This window comes from Haliotis asinina, chromosome 2, assembly GCF_037392515.1.
Source record: "Haliotis asinina isolate JCU_RB_2024 chromosome 2, JCU_Hal_asi_v2, whole genome shotgun sequence".
Classification (NCBI taxonomy): domain Eukaryota; kingdom Metazoa; phylum Mollusca; class Gastropoda; order Lepetellida; family Haliotidae; genus Haliotis; species Haliotis asinina.
The window spans coordinates 12,562,059-12,582,926 of NC_090281.1; the positions used below are offsets into that span (position 1 = coordinate 12,562,059).

The 20,868-nt window shown below is 40.0% G+C and overlaps 2 protein-coding genes across 2 annotated transcripts; both read left to right on the top strand.

Annotated features, from left to right (window-relative positions):
* The first annotated feature begins 8,275 nt into the window (after positions 1 to 8,275).
* LOC137271563 (toll-like receptor 2) lies at positions 8,276 to 9,934 on the top strand. The gene is made up of 2 exons (XM_067804009.1): positions 8,276 to 8,388; positions 9,442 to 9,934. Exons 1-2 carry the CDS (start codon positions 8,276 to 8,278, stop codon positions 9,932 to 9,934), a joined length of 606 nt encoding a protein of 201 aa, XP_067660110.1.
* Positions 9,935 to 13,365: 3,431 nt separating this feature from the next.
* LOC137272271 (toll-like receptor 4) lies at positions 13,366 to 20,557 on the top strand. The gene is made up of 2 exons (XM_067804631.1): positions 13,366 to 13,418; positions 17,995 to 20,557. Exon 2 carries the CDS (start codon positions 17,997 to 17,999, stop codon positions 20,508 to 20,510), a length of 2,514 nt encoding a protein of 837 aa, XP_067660732.1. The 5' UTR covers positions 13,366 to 13,418; positions 17,995 to 17,996; the 3' UTR covers positions 20,511 to 20,557.
* Positions 20,558 to 20,868: the final 311 nt, after the last annotated feature.

Genomic DNA, 20,868 nt, shown 5'->3' on the forward strand with positions numbered 1-20,868 from the left:
TGAGGGGTTGCTGTTCCCGTCGATCATGTAGTAGTATTCCTCACTCACATATCCGCAATACCAAATATGGTTTCCATGCCAACCTCTCTTGATCTGTAAAGCGGCAGCTTTTGTAGCAAAATCATTGTTTTAGTGAAATTTGTCGTTGCTTTGTGTGCTTTTTCGTAAATTCAGTTTTGCTCTCCCATTAGTCGAGTATTTTCTCCAGAAATTATTCGTTACTCCAATTATTTGCTCTTTGCTTCGAGTACCTTCTCGTTGCTTTGAGTACTTTCTCGTTGCTTCAAGCTAGAATATAGATGTAATAACGGAAACAAAATAGAAGCGACGCACAAACAGTCGGAATAACGTGAAAATAATCAAAGCAAAAACACTTTTTTTCACTGAAAACAATAGAATATGATTCAAAAGCTGCTACAAGTTGTGACTCGCTTATCTTAATTATCTCCGACACGACTGGGCCAATTCAATAGCATTCATTTTCTTCCTACCTCAGTCCAAGTCTCTATTTTCCTGCCCGTGATAACAACAATCCTATAATTGGGCTAGGATAAACGTTGTTTTCCAATTCCTGTTCAGTTAATATCTGCATTCCCTGCACTCATATAAAGTAGTGCTCGAAAGAAAGTATACAGTGTGTTTGACCAAGTTTGAAAATAAAACATATCGAAACATAAGTCTTTTTAACCTATTCAGACTATGACATACTTTTCAGCCGATCTGAATTTTCACTGGTTACACTGAATTCCAGTTCCTTGTTCTATAAGAAAATGGTATTTAGAAATGACGTCTAATCACAAACGTTAAAGGTAACATGCAGCCAAAAAATCAAACATAATTAAAACACAATTATCACTTATTCATGACATATAATATACATTGCTGCTTCTAAAAAACAGATAAACAAAATTATAAGCGTACAATCGCGATTCAAGGTGCAATATTTTGTACTTGGGCTTACTTCCCTCGAAACGAAGCCCTCAGGAGACCGAATCCAGCTGTCTTAGCGGGTGGGCGCGCACTCAAGTGTAACGACGGCTTCCGATTGGTTGTTTCATTTGCTGATACGCTGAGGGCTCACTGTGTGTTCATAAAGATGGTGTATTTGATGGGTATTTTAGAAGTATGGCGAGTAAGAACAAATTAAGATTCTTTATGGATAACAACCTCTTTTATTGTACTTGATGCGTCGTTTCAGTATGGATTCATGTACCGTTGTCAAACAAAATCATTTACACTAGAAGAAGTTGTTAACCATAATGAATGTATATAGAGATGTTGGCTTTTGTAAATACGTGTTCTCTGAATTTACGTTCGATCCAATCAAAAATCATCTCAGTAGAGATGGTGAACTACTGCGTGGCTGGAAACTGTCATTCGTTCAAGTGCAAAGCAGGACTTGAAACTGACAAGAGTTTGCATCAGTTTCCGTCAGATCCAGTCATCCGAGAAAAACGGATGTAGTTTGTTTGCAACTCACAGACATAAAAAAATGTCATGTGTACAAGTATCACACCTGTCTAATTACATAATGTGGCAGAGACAGGACTCGGATGCACGAGCCATAAATCAGTGTATTTTGTTTATGGCGTATAGCCTGATAGGTGTTAAGTTCAAATTGCATGTGGTCAATGATTTAAGCTGTGTAGAACATATTGTCTTTAGCAGACAGGCAGGCAGACATATAAGTGTCATTAAACCAGACATTGAGCTTTCTCTGTGACAGGCTGCTCACCACAATCAGCAAGCTTATTTATGTAACCAGTAGATTATTTGCTTGCGTGTGTATATAACCAAAATTAGACTACTACTCACGACCTCATACTCTCCGGGAATGCATACTGTTTCAAGTCCCTCTAAACTATTCACTGCGCATGTGTTATGAGCGCAGCACAGCACAGGTGTTGAAACTACCACCACCCCCACACTCCCCAGCCCAACCCCAACCCCCAGCTCCCCAGCTCCCCACCCTCCCAGCGCTGGGGGAAATATTTAGCGAATCGTTTGAACTCCTATTTCGAGGGCTTTTTCAACGCGTATTTTTTCAACTTTATAGGATGAATTGCCATTTTTGATGATATGTTTCGGTAAGTGCATACCGAAAGGTATCAGAATCTGCAAAGTTGTGTTTTACGTTGCATGTGATCGTTAATAACACCGTATTTCTATATTTTATGTGATGCATAGCTACAAAGAATCCCAGACTGCCATTGTTTGATGAGGTCGTAAAATGATTCACAATGCTTCTGGGTCACTGGTTACGCCTATTATGTGTTTTTTCAGTGCAGTTCCATAAGGCACAATGGGATTGATATAATATCAATTCCGTACCAAACCACTAAACGTTTTTAGCGACAGAGCCTCGTTTCGAAGCTATGGTGAGTGTGACCACCATTGGCTTCAATACACACCAAACACGCCGACGCATTGATTACGTAACAAGACGAAGGACGTCAGCCGTGGTCCATTGCGGCACCTGTAGGAGACATTGTAGGGCGGTGACAGGCATCCTCGATATCTCCAGGGTATACGTTCCGATAAGTCTCCACTATACCCTGCATGGACGCATCTACGGCTCTGCCCGATAAATTTATTACCTCCCTTTGCTGACTCCGCCTTCTAACAGTAGCCAATCAGTTAGGCCGCCGTTATAACCGAGCTTGCCAATGTCAACAAAGGTAGCGGTCGCAACTGCGAAGGTTTGCTCGCTATGCGTCCCAGATTTTAGGGAATTCATACAAACAAATTGATAGGTCTGGAACTTTAAAACAACATATGCAAGAACGCCTTCTACCTCTTCCAGAGAACCTCTGCATGGTTTCTGTTGCCAAGTATAATCGGTTAGACAATTCGAAAAAACGAAAGTGAGTTGTGATTGGTTCGCTCAACTTCCCAGTGTAGACACCTGACTGGATCAAAAGACAGTCAAGGGAGGTAATAAATTTATCGGGCATAGCCGTAGATGCGTTCAGGGTATAGTGGAGACTTATCGGAACGTATACCCTGGAGATATCGAGGATGGGTGACAGGTGGCGCTGGTAGTCTTCTGAATTGTCCAATTGGTGCTCTCTCTCTCTCTGTCTCTCTCCCTCTCCCCCCTTTCTCTCTCACTCTCTTTCACTCTCTCCGAAAGTGTCAAGTCTGGTGATGCCCCACCATGGTCGTCAACTGTATCCCAAGGTCCCATTTACGTAAACCCATCACTGGAACGTTATGCCGTACCGCGCGTCCGTTACTTGAAATAGTCAGTGTCATCGAAGACGTTACCAAGGAGATTGCAGGAAAGACCGCCAATGCATGGCAGAAGCTAAGGAAGGCTAAAGCAAATTATGTGTAGGATATATATACCATGACCCGAGGGAAGAGGGCTTACTTTTCAAGAATGCCCGACCGAACATATATACTTTAGATATGATTTCAGTATTTGCTATTCACAGATGAAACCAACTGGGATGAGAGAGTTAGCGGACGCTTCACCTTGTAAGCGTTAACCAGCACTGAAGCTGGCCGCTGCGAGTAATAATCTCTTTCCTCACAGCGATTCCACGCAGCTCAGTGGATAAAACCGCCAGACCAATAAGAGAAGGGTTACGGGTTCGAAATAGGGAGTCGAAAATTCTTGAAAATTGTCAAAAAGTCATGTTTTACGATCATATTCAGTAATGGCTCAACAAAGTCGTAGTATAACAAGCAATCATTCAAAGTTCCGGAACAGACCTACATTATCAAGATAATGCCCAGATCAGAGGGGCATTATTTAGATAACTATCCGAGGAAGCGAGACTGTATCAGGTTTGATGGATATTACGAAAAAAGTCTCGAGAACAATAGAGTGTCATCACTGTCGGTTTATAATAAGATTTAATCTCAAATCGTCTATTTTGACCTTGATATCTACAAACCATTTAATACTGATATGTTTAAATGCAGAACTTAATGTGACTGACAGCTACTTTCCCCCGTCATTATATTTCGAACTTTTCCCCGTCATTAAGAATTTCATTTCGTTGTCTCCATAGTCATGGAGCTTTATCCATGTACATGGTTAAATGGCAAGTTAGCTAGCATTACACACAAAGAACTTAGTTCAGCACCACCTGATGTATCTCCAGACTGAAAGAGCCTTGTCTTATCCCTTTGGAGGATATCTGGGAAATAACTGGTCGTCATGTGCAACGCTGGGATCATCCTGTATGGAATCTGGCCCAGTTGGAAGATGCATTATACAAGGGATGGCATAGACGACTGGCCCTTCAGAGGATTAGGAGGTTGACAGAGGGTATGAGGAGGACAGTGCTGGCTGTCATACAGTCACATGGAGGTTACCGACACACAGACAGGGGTATTCTGTAATTTAGGATCAATGCTCATGGTACATACATACCAAGTAAGGCTAAGTACAGTTTAGTAATGATTTGTGTTGTATTTGTTCATTCACTCTAAGGCGAATTTGTGAAAGAAATTTACTCAGTGATTTTAATATATGCATTTTGTCCGATGACAGCAATCGGATGAAGGTTTCCAATGTCGGTGGTTGAGTCAGATATATTGAAAAACAATAACATCTTTGATGGGAATATTTGGGGCATATTAATAAAATATGGAGTTCATCTTAGATATAAACAAGGTCAGAAATATTACAGATGAGGCAGAGACGTTAGTTATACGGGGAGTTTGTATGACGGTCATATTCCACCGTGTGTCTGAAGTTACGGCGCCCAAACTGAAACATGATCTTACCTTGATTTGGTAGCTAAATATGGTTCGACACTTAGAGATGATTTATATTGTGAATAGAAATTAATACTGAAGCATGCGAGGTTGAGTGAAGCAGTCGTAGAATATATGTTTAAACATTTCATAGAATGTGGATATACAGCCTTTGTCTTGAGATATCCATAAGAAAGCAAATCCATACTGAAATAATAGCCTAATATGAGAATCTCATGTTGTGTTACCATTATTGTTGTCATCATTTGATATGCCTGATAAGTAAGTCTGTTTCGTGGAAGCTGCATCGGTTCTCACCAGTACTTGACTGCTTTTGAGATATATTGATGATGGAGGGGATCTCTCCCATATTCTCCCAGAACCATGTTATTGTTGGTAGTTTTTACTGACTTCAAGAAATGACTTGCAGAACCTGTTGTGAACAGTTTCAGTAATTTTACAGTAGCTTGTTCCCCATATTTAAGATCCGTGACAGGCTATTAGTTCAATCATAGCGTCAGATATCCTAAACAATTCATATGTTCATATATCCAAAACGTTTTTGAAAACGTGGCTTTCCTCCCTTGAGACTGTAAACAGGCTTTCTCTTTTGTCCATGATAATCTTGGAGCAATTACAATACCTAGGTATCTATGCATATAAACAACCTCAATTTGTGCTCCATTTAAAAACCACTTCTCATAATCCCTGAGAGGACCTCCACTGCGAAATACAATTATTTTAGTCTTTTTCAAATTCACCTTTATTCTACTCTCTGCCTAGACCTTTTCAGCAACATTAATTTTCCTTAGGACTTGAACAGCACTGTCAGATATAGATCAGCCATCATTAGCAAATAGGAGAAAGTAAACATCTTTGGCTTGTGAAGATATAAGATGCCTCTCCTACCCTCATTCGCCAGCATTTGTGATAGCTGATTTATAAAAATAATCAAAATTGAAAGACATAAAGTACACCCTTGCCTTGTGCCAACATTGCTGTGGAAATAAGATGATACTCCGGTATCAGTTCGGACATAAGCACATAATGATGAATACATCTTGATGATATATATCATAAATTTCCCCTTCACATCAATGCCCCCTAAAAAGTATTTGATGACTAATGTAGACAAAAGATTTGGTAAAGTCTATGAACAAACAATCGAATCTCCTCTTCTTCTTTGATAAATGGGGGCGGTGGGGTAGCCTAGTGGTTAAAGCGTTCGCTCGTCACGCCGAAGACGCGGGTTCGATTCCCCACATGGGTACAATGTGTGAGACCCATTTTCTGGTGTCCCCCGCCGTGATATAGCTGGAATATTGCTAAAAGCGGCGAAAATTCAAACTCACTCACTCACTCACTCTTTGATAAATACTTACCGCCATAGCTTGTAAGGTGAATGAATATGTGATCCGTGGTTGAATAACCATGTCGAAAGCCTGCTTGACACTCTGCGATTATGTTGTCATCGCACAATAGTGGTGGTGTTTTCGAATTCACGGGGAGAGAATCATTGTAAACTCTTTTAAATTTATCTGCTGTAGCCAGGTTAGAGCTTTGATGTTTTCTCCTACAGTGATAGTGAGTGAGTGAGTGAGTGAGTTGAGTTTTACGCCGCACTCAGCAATATTACAGCTATATGGCGGCGGTCTGTAAACAATCGAGTCTGGACCAGACAATCCAGTGATCAACAACATGAGCATCGATCTGCGCAATTGGGAACCGATGACATGCGTCAACCAAGTCAGCGAGCCTGACCACCCGATCCTCTTAGTCGCCTCTTACGACAAGCTGAGTCGCCTTTTATGGCAAGCATGGGTTGCTGAAGGCCTATTCTATCCCGGGACCTTCACGGGTCCTACAGTGATAACATGGAGGGTACACTATAAGTTATCACATCGTGTCTCGGGAAATCCGGCTCGGGGAATACAGCCCTACTCGGGACTGATAAAACCCCGTATTTCCCGAGACACGATGTGATAACGCATTTATCTAGCTGAATGTTTTCACTAAATCAAAACGAAACAAGACGCATCGAATCGACTTGCTGCCACGTGGACACCAGCTGATACCGATCGTTTGACCTCAATGCACCACACGTTACTAAAGGCTTGTCGATGCACGCTTTTCTCACTTCGCGTCACCGAGGCGTAGCGGGGTGATATGACTTTCGTAGCGGGAGTACACGACTTTTATACTCCCGCTGGCGGATCATGATGGATGTACATGGTATTTTATCAGAGCCACGTGGACCAATCAAAACTCGACATTCTTACATGAGGCTAGATAATGGGTATTAACCTTGAATCGTGTAAGGCACGCAAAATGACTTTTTGAAGCTTCATATTCACCCATAATTTCAACATTCAAACATTCTGTCGTCTATTTTTATGAGTCAAAGGATCAGACGGGTCACAGATACTCATGTTTCTCTCTCTTGTCCACAACGAGAATTTTTATGTGCGTGTTGAAAATATTTCGAATAAGTACAGGGAATGCTTAATTACGGTCTTTGTGTATATGTATATGGATATTGGCCGAATGCAAATTGTATATTCCTCTTAGTGACGAAACAATGAGTTTGCAATAGTTAAGAATAATATTAAAAAATTATAATGTTTATAACATATATGTTTGCACATGAAATGATAATTATCTAATTATTTTTCAGGCAATCATGATCACCGGTTATTCGGCAATGCTTTTGCTACAGGGGTACTTTTTACTGTCGTCGTCTTCACATGGAAATCAGATTGAGAAGTGTGAGTTCGAGCACAAAGGGAAAGGCATTAAGGTGAACTGTGCATATCTCAATTTCAGGGACGTACCTTCAGGATTCCCAGTAAATGTATCTGCCATTGACCTGTCAGGCAATCAAATAATCAGCATCAAGAACGGTTCATTTCCTCTCCTCCCTCTTTTACGGGAGCTCATATTATTTTACAACAATATAACTCACTTGGAAAAAGATTCACTTCAAAACCTACCGTCACTGTCACAACTAGTTCTTGGAGGAAATATGATCAATTTCACGTATTCATCATTACCGCGAGGGCTCTTCAGGAATCTTCCATTGAAACGTCTTGACCTCTCCTTTATGTTATTTCGTGAAGAAAACTGGACTTTTCCAGATGAAACTTTGTCTGACCTCATCCACCTGGAATCATTTGCAACAATTACACCACTTATGCCATTGTTTGGTCCTGGATTTCAGTCACTAAGTATGTTAAGAACATTAACAATACAGTACTGTCAACCTTACGGTCGTCTTTCCAAGGTTGACCTAAAAATATTCCTAAAAATGAACATTACTACAGTTTCTTTAAGCGGATGTGGCGAAGGTACAATAGACAGCGATGTGATCACGGTGTTTCCTAAAGCGATTAACGTAGAAGTGAAAAACTCGCACAACACTGGTCTACAGAATATTTTGGCGAACTTCAAATGCTTCCTAACTTCCGGGACAAGAGTTATGAAGCGGATTGCATTATTCGACGTTAACGCAATTGACGTCACAGTGGAAAATGTCAGAAATAATCGATCACTTGTGTTTACAGAGTTTATGACTCGTTACCTTGTGCAAATATGTGTACATGAACTCATTCTTGACAGTAACAGAATCGAGATCATTGAGAAAAACGTCCTGAACAAGCTACCATTGTCCTCCTGTCTCCGGTTCTTAGATTTAAGTAACAACGAAATTCTTGGGGACTTTGGTTTTTTCCAAACGCTCTCCACTTTTCCCCGATTATCTGCCATAACGTTAGGACATACGTCAGTTTTATCACGATTTAGGGGTTCCACAGTACACAATAGGGGATTAACTCATCAATGGTTCTCGTCATCTGCTATGCAAATAGACCTCCCTCGCTTAAGTGTTCAAAAACACAATCTCATGATAAGTCAAACTCGCAAAAGTCAGATTGAGAATGGTAATATCTTCACAATTGACCTGCCTCCAGAACTCACCTCCCTTTTCATGACCAACTTTCTTTCTGATATAAAACTCTCGATGGCTATTTATAATACTTTACGGTTTTATGGAGGTCGATATCTATACAACCTCGATGTTTCTAACTGTTCTATAACTGTTGCGGACGTTAGCGTGTTAGGACTTGAACACGTTCGCCATTTGGACTTTTCTGGGAATGGCTTTTATGAACTGCCTGTGAACTTGATGAAGTCTTTTCCTGCACTAAGAATCTTAAACCTCAATTACATACAACTAGGCATGGCAAACATAAATAGAAATATCGAATCTGTGTTTGGACGTTTGCAGAATCTTAAATTTCTTACTTTGACTCACAATAATCTGGATGACCTGCCAAGAGACATCGAGAAGATCCCCAATATAACGCAGATTGATATTTCCTATAACTCAATAAGTCAGCTCAGTGTTGACACCAGACTAAGCCTAGATACTGTGTATGAGCTTAAGGATAGGAGAATCAGCCTTAACCTTCAAGGAAACACTCTTTCCTGTACATGTGGGTCATTTGATTTCATAACCTGGTTGTTGGAAACTGATACCATGTTTTGGAATAGCGACACATACAAATGCATAAACGACAACGGAACCATCGTAGAATTAAATACTGTTTTGAATTCTTATGTGAAATACTGGAGAGCATGTATATCTCATTTCTGGTTATCGGTAGCAATTTGCCTTCTGCTGGTATTTTTACTGGTGTTTACATTATGTTGTTTGATTATCAATAACCTTTTCAGGTTAAAATGTATGGTGCTTAGATGGTTTGGAACTTCTTTCAAAATTCCTGAAAGGCGCGACTTTACTTATGATGTATTTGTTTACTATTCATCAAAGACTGATTATCGATGGGTGTGCAACACATTTAGACAAAAGATGGAGACGGACAGAGGCCTCCGTCTATGTATTCCAGACAGAGACTTTCTTCCAGGTGATTGCACTGCAGAGGAGATTCTTGACGCCATCAACAACAGCTGGAAGACCGTCATCTACCTGACTGAAACCTTCTTGGAAGATGAGCTGTGTTCCTTCACGCTCTCCTCAGCAGTCTATGCAAGCACGAACCTCATGCCCAACAGACTGATCATCCTGTACTCTGATGACATCTTCGATCATCCGTTGCCACGACTCCTGACTCAACTCCTGGACAGAGATAACAATTTCCCTTTGGATGCGTTTGACGACTTCGAGCAATGGAATCACTTGTATTTGAAGGTGCTGAGATGGGTTTGAGAGCAGTTGCCCTGACGGAGTGAGTATGGCACTACACCGCTTTTAAGCAATATTCCAGCAATATCATGTCGGGGGACCCCAGAAACGGACATCACTCCTTGTACCTATTTGAAGAATCGAACTCGTCGGTGTGACGTCTTAACCACTAGGATACCCCACAATTCCCTCAATTGTTCTGAATGTCCCGTGCTGTAAGAAATAGCATCAGTGCAAAATAATGTCCACAAGAATACTGTCCTCAGAGGCAGATTCAATTTGGTGGAAGTGGCGACTTCGTGGGAAATAATATAGACGCACATGGTAAAGCGGAGACGTAACACGGAACGCCTCTCAATGAGACTTGCCCAGAAGCATGTGTTCAGAAAATTCACCGAGTTCACAATTTTTCACACATTTGAAAGTGTTATATGAGTAGCTTGTTTGTCTTCGTTCGCAACAATGTAAACATGTCATTTAACGACCTAGAATGACATTCATCGTTGACTGATAAAGAGTACTGCTTAAATGAATAACACATACCCACATAATATGTCCATGTACATTGCCTTTTGTCTTTTCAAGCGTAATAGTTTCACATCTGCGCTAGGTCTTACCATGGATATAACTGATGCAATAGATTACTGTCTTTTATTGAAGAGTTTTACATTGTTCTTCTAACACTCGATAAGTATTAGCACACTTAGACTACGTTCAGCGTTCAGTTGTCACGCAATCTCTCCTATTGCAGTCACTATACCCATTCAGTTTTTACCTGTGAATTTGTCTTCAGCAACCCATGCTTGTCGAAAGAGGCGACTAACGGGATCGGGTGGTCAGACTCGCTGGCTTGCTTGACACGTACTGTCGTATCCCAGTTCCTATGCTCCTACTGTTGATGACGAGATTGTGTGGTCCAAACTCGATTATTTACAGATCTCCGCCATATAGCTGAGTGAAAACTAAACTCACTCATACACTAATCTCTGAACTCCTGGAACATAGGATAGTTATATATTATTCCATGAAGTGACTGTTATATATTGACAATTGTCAAAGTTGTGTAAAGGCTTTCAGTTTATGTGTATAGCCCTCATGTTTGTATTTTAACACCTCATTTTCCCACCTGTACGAATAAAGACAGCAAATACCCAGGTCCAGAATAGTATGTTTCCTGCTGTATGCGGTTTACATCCTAATAGACGCTTATTTCCTGTCTGATATTGATATTTGTTTACTAATATGTGTTTTTTTCCTCATATATGATATTTGTTTCCTTGCATATGATATTCATGAATTGACCGGCAAAAGAAAGTATACAAGGTTTTCAAGAAGTAAGTATCATTGATCCAGAGTATCTAGATACACAAACATAATCCAGTGGTATTAACAACATCAACTTAACCTGAGCTAAACATCACACGCATACTACAGAAACAGGACGCGTCCGACATGCGCAAGTTCACCGGAGGTCCTGAAAACCAGCTTTCAAGTGCACAGAGGATAAGTCGGTATATAATTGAATGTTTTGAGAGTGCATCACCATTTCCACTTCCTTACAACCATAGGTATTGGGAATGTAGTCGCTTTTGAAAGATGATTGGTGTATGGCATATAATTTGTATGTAGACGATTTACATTTTAAAACAAACGACTAGAAACAAACACTAACAAATGTGTGATGAAAGATGAGTGTCAAAATTAATATTCAAAGTGATCGCTCGACCTTCTTGAAAAACGTCAAAATCAAGAATGGGACCCTATGCACGTGTATGGTGCTACTGCGTTATGCACGTGCATATCATGGATTGTGTTTAGGGGTGGTAATAGAGGGAAATGGTGGTGCGTTCATGAGATGTCTGTCCTTGAAACGTTTGTTAATGTTTACACTTCCTATCCAAGTTGAATGTTCAGGTTGCCCTACTTTGTTTGAAGAGTATACAATTGACCTGCTTTCCTGCAAATATGTCTTTAAAATTTGAGAAATGGTAACTTTTGTTATACTTTCTTTTGCCGGTCAGTTTATTTATGTCCTAAGATTTGTTTGTTCCCTATTATATTATATTCGCATCGTTTTCTAAAATATGATATGTACGATACAGAAACATCAGAGAGTAGAAACCTCTATATGATAATGCTATCTTTCATGTAGTGTAGGCTGAGGACCTAATTTCATTCTAAGGAGGAGCTTCAGACATACACTAAGAAAACAACGTCCGAGGTTTAGTCTTATCAATATTTCCAGAGACACGGTGACAAGTTCACATCAAGCAAACTGGGAACTAAAGTCAACAGTTTAGTTCATAACCCTAAAACTACACTCACTCACTCACTCACTGACTTGCTCACGTTTTACATCGTGATTGCTACTTGCACCGGTGGCATTATCGTATAGATGATAAATATTTTTTAAATGTTCCTATTTTATCATTTGTATTATTTATGTCTTTGGCGACTGAAGTGCTGGTATGTTGGGCTTCTGTTACAAACAAATCATGTTATTGTTTGTTTGCTGTTAAGCAGACAATTGTGTATATTCCACAAAAGTAACAATATTTATACGTAATCGTATTTTCCTTACATATGGTTTGAAGATATTTAACATGTTGTTTAATTCAACGCTCTTTGCTCATGTCAGTGACCTAATATGAAGTAAAGGTGACATGTATTCACCACGTTACTTTGGAATAAACCATTTTTTCTTATTTAAAGAACCATGTTAATTATCTGTCTGGACGTTGCCATGGGAACTTGGTGATGATGCCGTTATCATTACAAGTCAATAAAAAACAAAAGTGAACGCACTTTTAGATAAACGCAGTATTAGAAAACATAGAACATCTTTTCAATATTTGTGTGTGTATACCTGTCACACTGCTGATGTAGTGAAACAGTTTGACTGCCTCTAACAATTCCGGAAGCTATGTCATAATTGCTCAGCTCTCTCCCGGTGTGAAGAACATGGCATGTTGCATTATGTAATCATGATATTACATTTTGGAATCGAATGAAACGTTGTTGTGTCCCTCTTGGATATGTCGAAATTACATTTGTTTCGAGGTAAACCGGACCCTACGTATTCCTCATGTTGACATCATTTCCGGTTCTGTCGAACCTTGGATGACTCGAAACACTTACGTTGGTCCCATCAACACAGCAGTGTTTGGCAGGATTTCGAAGGTGTACAATACTGATAATGGCATATTACGCCCAACCAGAAACCGGCAACATGTCATTGACCTAACAGAGAAAAACAATTCCGTTGAGCCAGACATTGCCGAGTGTCCGGATCACTGAGTTTCCGCCGAGGCCAATTTTAAGGTGTAATAAAATTTTCCTTAAAGACTAGATGGGCTCATTCGGTGAACGTGTTTATGTTTGTCAGTAAGGAGATTAATTTCAACCAGGAACTAAATCACAATTCAAGTCACGGGACTGCGCAACAAGGGCGTTCATTTTAATACATGTCCTTCGTTCTCAACACGTTGAAGAAAAAGGCCATCAGCAAGTGAGTACTTTAGAAACGCTTCTGTGACTACTAGCCACCGGTGTCTTGTTACGTTTTGATGAAGGTTAAGTTAACGCTGGCTATCATTAGATGAACATCTGATAAAAGGAGAAATTAACATCGCTTATCGGATGCATAAAGTTTAACTGAGGGCCACATTTGCCTTCCGGCTATGTTCAGCGACTTACTAAGGAAGTTTTAGTTGGCTAATACTGCTGAACCAAATGCCTGCTAATGACATAGTCACAACTGTACAATCGACTCAGCTTTTGATAGAGATTTCTATGAATGTGGAAAGGGTTGAGTCGCTTCTTTTTACAAAAGTATCATTAGTTTTCAACAAGAGGTCCACAGGTTTTTATTAGTATCAGACCGAATGAACATGACTGCCACATAACTGTAAACTGCAGTTTGTTGTTTTTCGCCACATAACAAATACTTGCGTCCAGCTCGGATGTCTCGACCCTGTGGTTGTGTCGAACCTCGGATACGTATTAATGTCGATCCCTTCAACTTCGACACAAAGGTGTTTGACTGAATATAATGGCAATCACCAAACATTCTATAACTGGGGATCTGCCCTCTGATCTCCACTGAGTCAGTGAATTAATTTTTACGCCGCATCTAGCAATATTCCAGATGAAAAGGAGCGAACGCTCACTTACAAACTATTGATGTATGTTGGTATGATATGGAACTGAAAGACAAGTAATGAAAAGAAATCAGCAAAATATAGATTCGTACAAGGAAAAATCTATACACTACAACACGCTGTGAGATCCACTACCACATTTGAAAGAGATATTTACCAGGCAGGATGTGATTAGAACACTTGACATAGTTGTCATTATCCATGCTTCAAATGCCTTTCACAAGCCGCAGTCGAGATGTTGACAACGCTGGCAAAGCTTCTATTCATACGAACAGGACACCTCTAACACTGTAAGTGATTTTGTATTATAGCCTGTGGTTAATACCAACCTTGAATATAACTGTACGAGGAAAACACAAGGAGAAATAGGTCTTGCTTTTTTGGGATTTGTTTTTCATGTTGTTTTTTTTTAAAAACAAACAAACAAAACTGTAATAACATCCATCACGGGAATGGTCCAGGCAAACGTTTTCTATAAGAAGCTAAGAAAAGGGTGTATAATGGTAGGTAAGTATTCATTACAATCTTCTCGTGTAAAGGGAAGCTTTTAGATGATAGCCAAGCCATTACAGTGTTAAGAATGTGTGAAAATATACCAGGATCCAGTTTTCCGTCTGGTGGCATGTTTGATATTAACGAGCCATGAAAATCCGGATTCAAATTGGTCTTTTGTAATGCAAAAAGTGAATTGAGCGATGTGGCTGTAGTATTGTTCACTTGACTTCGATGCGAAAGTGAAGTGTGATTTTCCGTGGCAGAGATAGTTACGTTGTTTAGCACAGTACGCACGCACAAGTGAGGGCACGGTGAGGGTGTAGCCAAATTAAACGCTATTCAACAACGAGTGTTGTCCCGATTACAGGAAGTTATATACCGAGAATAAACAATTAAGCGCCAGCCTGTTTCAGAACTAAGATGTGATGCTGTGGAAGTGTTAGGCTAAAATAATTGATAAGACCAATCCTCATTTCGAGGAGGGCCATCTACTGGTAAACACATATAAGATGATCCACGACCTGACAAATGACCCCAATTTGCATACTTGGGAACGCCCCGCAGAACGATCCACTTGAAACAAGAGGGAGACAGGCTGTCTGATAAATGTCGAGAAGTTCATTTTCCCCGTGCGTTTCACGCATGAATTGTTACAGCACACTCGATTTGGGAACAGGTACAATCCTAACGAATTGACTCAACACAATATACTGAGCAAATATGTTTAAGACCACCGATCCATTTCACGAAGCAAATGACATTTTCCTGTTATTTTTTAACAAAATTGTTGAATATCTAAAATGCTTGTCAATGCCCCAATCATCTATTTGTCTTCGTCTTGACTAAAGGTTAGCGTGGAATATCAGTATCTTATGCCTGAAATTGCAGTCTTATCATTCGAGGGAATATGCGATGTTGATTTCATGTCACGGTTAGCATGTATTGCACGTGCATAATCGTCAAGCTACCTGTAGCAGCCAAGTGTACTCGCCCAATTCGTTGTACCGCCTCTCTTGACACAAAAGCGTTTAGTGCGCAGGATCATCTAATCTGTGTCTAGCAGTAGTAACTGATTCAGGGATATAATAATCATTTCTATTTTCAATTAAAGGAAATATTGTTAAAGACATTTCAGCAAAATAACTATTGTTATCCTGCTTATACAACAATTAAACTTAGGTTTCAATTAGGAAGGATTTCCTATCAGAGGTTTCAATTAGGAAGGATTTCCTATCAGAGGTTTCAATTAGGAAGGATTTCCTATCAGACCACCTGTAGTGGCAACATATACAGGGTGGCGTTTAACTTGATATTCTAAGTATACATTAACATATGTTCCCACAATATCACGTGGTATGAAGATCCGATTTAGAATTGATCTTCAGTAACCCATTAATCCGTGACTGTCGTACAAACGGGATCGGATGGTCATGGACGTTAAACAACAAAACAGCCAACCAATAATGTACATACTATTGGCTCATCCAGAAGGGTAATGCAAGTGTTCATACAGGTGCCTAAAATATTATTGGTAAAACATGGTATGGGCTGTAAAGCCACAACAGACAGGGTAGCCTAATGGGTAAAACGTCAATCACTCATTTTAAGGTTGAGAACCTGCACCTTAGAAAGTCGATAAAGGAGATGCTTAGCTGCAAAAACTAGAGAACCCAGTCTTTCCAGATCAGTTAATTCCGGTTTTGTATCATTTGTTTAAAGATTAAGAAAGAGGTTTCTGAATCCCATTAATCCTTTGCTCCAAACACAATTAACACAAAAACTATACACCGCAAAACTGAAGAAAGAAATAAAGCTCTGTGTCACTAGTGTTGTACGATATAGCCATGAAGGTCAGGGGTAGAACAGGCTTTCAGCAACCCATGCTTACCATAAAAGGCTACCAAGCTATGGGATCGGGTGGTCAGGCTCGCTGACAGAACTGTTGTTTGGATTACTTCCGGGTTCAGAAGTTCCGTTTACCATGCAATACAAAAATATTAACACCAAGCTTTGACTTTATTAGAAATGTCAACGATAATGTGTACTTCCTGATTATTCTCTTGTATTGGTCGTGCATACTGAGTTGAAACGGGTCAAAGCTTCGGGTGGTTGAGGAAATTCCACAAGATTTGCCATGACCTCATTAGCATGCATCTGAGCCGTGTCAACTTCAAAAGAAATGTTCAGATCGAGAGGTAAAAAATTACATTCGTACACAGTAGGGAACCCATTCCAAAAGATGATTACTAGACATAAGGCTCCGAGGAAACCTAACTTGAGGGCATGGCAGAGAATCCATAGGTCTTCATTGGGAGGACATGAGTTTTCTAAACACATTTTGGAGGAGGGGTCATTCAGTTTGTACATGACAAGCAAGGGGATTGGGGTCACTTACTTTGTACATTAATTTGTAGGGAAGTGGGGATGGGTAGGTCATTTCATTCACATTGTACATGCAACTCCACAATCATCATTAGTTAAGGAACTACACCGCAATAAAACACATAACCGCTGGAAACCAGTGTGTCAGCCAGATGCATTGTGAATCATTTTACGACCTCTTCAAACAGGGACAGTCTCTGATTCCTTAGTTAAGGTATGCTGCCTAAACCTCGACATAAAATATGGAAATACGATGCTATTAAAGTTGAAATGTCATTTGTAAAAAACATTTTCTTGTGAAACAAGGAATTCAGTGTAAGCAAAGTTGTTTGTGGTGTCTATTTTCACTTTCACGAGAGAAAAGTTGGATCGGCTGAAAAGTAGGTTATTCTTTGAAAAGTAGGTCATTATCTGAATAGGTTAATGAGACTCATGTGTTGGTATGGTACCCAGGAAGGTCCGGGCTAGAAATTCGCCCTTCAGTACCCCCTGCTTGTCGTAAGAGGCGACCAACGGGATCGGGTGGTCAGGCTCACTGACTGGGTTGACATCGGTCAATTATTTACAGCCTGCCGCCATATAGCCGGAACATTGCTGAGCACGACAAAAAAACACTCAACTTCATTTCACTAAACATAAGTAACACAAAACCTATAAACTGGGACCACAAAACTGAAGAAAGATATAAAACTCTGTGTTATTAATGTTATATTATATACCCGTGAAGGTTCGAGGTATCTTAGGCCTTCAGCCTAACGGGATCGGGTGGACAGGCTTGCTGACAGGTTCCCAGTTGCGCAGGTCGATGTCCATCGTGTTGATCTCTGGATTGTCTGGTCCAGACTCTATTATTTACATCCTGCCACCATATAGGTGGCATATTGATGAGTGCGGCGTAAAAATAAGTTAACTAATCACTGTTTCTCTCAAAACATAAGTAACGTAAAACTACAGAAACAACAGAACTGAATAAAGGTATGGAGCTCTTTGTAATTAGTGTTCTACATTAGTTGAGATTACATCGTTTTTAGCATCTGTTCATTTCAGGAATGACAACGAACGAACTTCTCACAGTCGTCACTCTATGGTTGATCGTCCCACGGCTGCATTCACAGATCAGTGACATTAACAGGTGCGTGTACGAGAAAAACGAACGGGATCTAGTTGCCAACTGTTCGAACGGAAATTTCACTGCTGTGCCCCAAGGATTTCTTAAAAATGTGACTGTCCTTGATTTGTCAATGAATAAAATAACAAGCATCGGAAACATGTCCTTTCCTTACCGTCTAAAGGTACACACGCTCAGTATGCATGGAAACCTGCTTACTCATCTGGACGAAGGTTCATTGAAGAATTTGCCAGAACTTTCGAAACTTGACCTTGGGAAAAACAGGATTAACTTCACATCTTTATCGCTACCGACAGGACTCTTCAGAGGTCTTCCGCTAAAACGCCTTTTAATGAGCAACATGAGCGGTAAACTGAATCAGAACTGGAAATACCCAGAGGATACATTTCTTGATCTCCACCAACTGCAAGAGCTCGCCATTGACGCTCCTGGAAACCCAACATTTGGTGTCGGATTTCTCAATATGATAAATTTACAAACTTTAACCATTAGCTTTTGTGAAAAGGAAACCTTAAATACAAGTGCATTTGAAATTTTCAAAAAGTTAAACCTCTCAGCATTTCAGATAAATGCATGTAACAAAGGGCAGGTAGATAAAAATATTACTGATATATTTCAAGATTTGAATATCTTAGACATTAGAAATACGGTCGACACCAATCTATCCAAGAGACTGATGGGTCTTAAGAATTATGAAAACTCATCCATGCAGAGGGTTTCATTCATAGCAAACGTAGATGGTGACAAGGATCCAACTGAACATTGTTCCATTCTAACCAAAAATATGACACGTTATCTAGTCACAATGTGTGTTTCAGAGGTGTATCTTATTGGTAACCGCATACGAATTATTGAGAGAGGTACGTTGATTCAACCACCGTTTTCACAATGCCTTCAAGTTTTAGATCTCAGTCATAATATGATCCTCGAAGAGTACGGGGTACTCAGAAAGATTTTCTTTTACCCAAATTTGGTCTCATTTCACTTTGAACAATTTTTGGAAGATCTGAAACAGGCTTATCATGAAGTGTTCTATTTCTATGATACAAATTCAATTTTTCAGGACACAAATAAGATGGTATGGCCACAACATAACCCCGAAACATGCCTGTTCTCTGTAGATGCTGAGAAACGAGACAATGAAGTTATTCCGCAAAGTGAAAGTAGGAAAACAGGGATTATGCCTTTGCTATTTCCTCGAAACATGACCACACTGTATTTTGCACCAGCACTAAAACCTTTTACTAATATAGAACATGATATGTATTTTTTTGGTACTGAAAAATGGTCAAAAGCGCTCTTTTCCAATTGTTCCGTACTTGCGAAAAATGTCCATTTCTTTGGACTGGAGAACCTTCAAAGTTTGGTGATTTCTGGCAACGGATTTATGGAACTGCCAACGATATTTATGAAATCCTTCCCAAATATTCAAAATCTGTCCTTGAATCATATCACGAGAGGATTTAAGGAAATCAGTGAAAACATAGACTCCGTATTGGGCCACTTTCAACATCTTGAAAATTTGCACCTTGTAGGTAATGGCCTGTGTGACTTGCCCAGATATGTAGAGAACCTAACAAATATCAAACTAATAGATGTTTCATACAACTCAATAAAGGAACTGAGTGTTGCTACAAGAACCAGATTAGACACCGTGGCTCAGAAGAAAAACTTATCGGTTAACCTTCGTGGTAATGTCCTCTCGTGTGGATGTGACTCTCTTGAATTTATTTTGTGGTCAATGGACTCAAAGGTATCATTCGTTGACAGTACACATTATACGTGTCGAAATGATAATGGGACCATAATTCGTGTAAAAGATATTGCCGATTCATTCATGAAAATGTGGAGAGAGTGCATTGCTTTGTTCTCACTTTTGTTTTCAATTTGCCTCGTTTTCCTATTCCTCTTAGGAATTTCTGTAAGTCTTCATATTGCAAGAAACATCAATGTGATAAAGCGATGGAGAATCAAATGGTTAGGCTTGGACTTCCAGCGACATTTTCAATATGATGTGTTTGTGTACTATTCATCAAAGGAAGACCCTCAGTGGGTGTGTAACACCTTGAGACAGAAGTTGGAAGACGACAGGGATCTTCGTCTCTGTATACCAGAAAGAGATTTCGAGCCAGGAGTCTACACCTGTGAAGAGGTTCTCGGGGCAATAAATAAAAGCTGGAAGACTATAATCTATCTGACCCAGACCTTCCTTGAGGACGAACTATGTGCCTTCCGGCTTTCATCTGCTATTTATGTAGGTGAGAACCTAACGTCTGACAGATTTATCATACTGTACTCGGATGCCGTGTTCCGACATCCGCTCCCTTCCATCATTAACCAACTTCTAGATAAGGACAACAGGTTTCCTATAGAATGTTTCCGTGACAGTTTATTATGGGACCAGCTTCACAGCAGGATCTTGAGGAAGGATTGACAGTGACATTTTTCTTTACAAAATGATACACAAAGTAAGTTTCCCGACTTTCATTCATGTGGGTTAGATGGTTGACTGATGTTAATGATCTAATTGTTACCTTATCATATTTCATGTCTGCGAAGCGCATCTGTCTGTGGAGAAATGAGTGCATGACAGAATCCCTGACCGTGTCTATTATCCATGAAGATCCTGGTTAGAATTGGTCTTCAGCAACCCGTGTTTGTCGCAAAAGGCGCCCAACGGGTTCTGGTGGTCAGGCTCACTGACATGGTTGACACACGTCATCGTATACCATTTATGTAAATCGATGCTCATGCTGTTGGCCATTGAAGTGTATGGTGGAGGATATTATTTG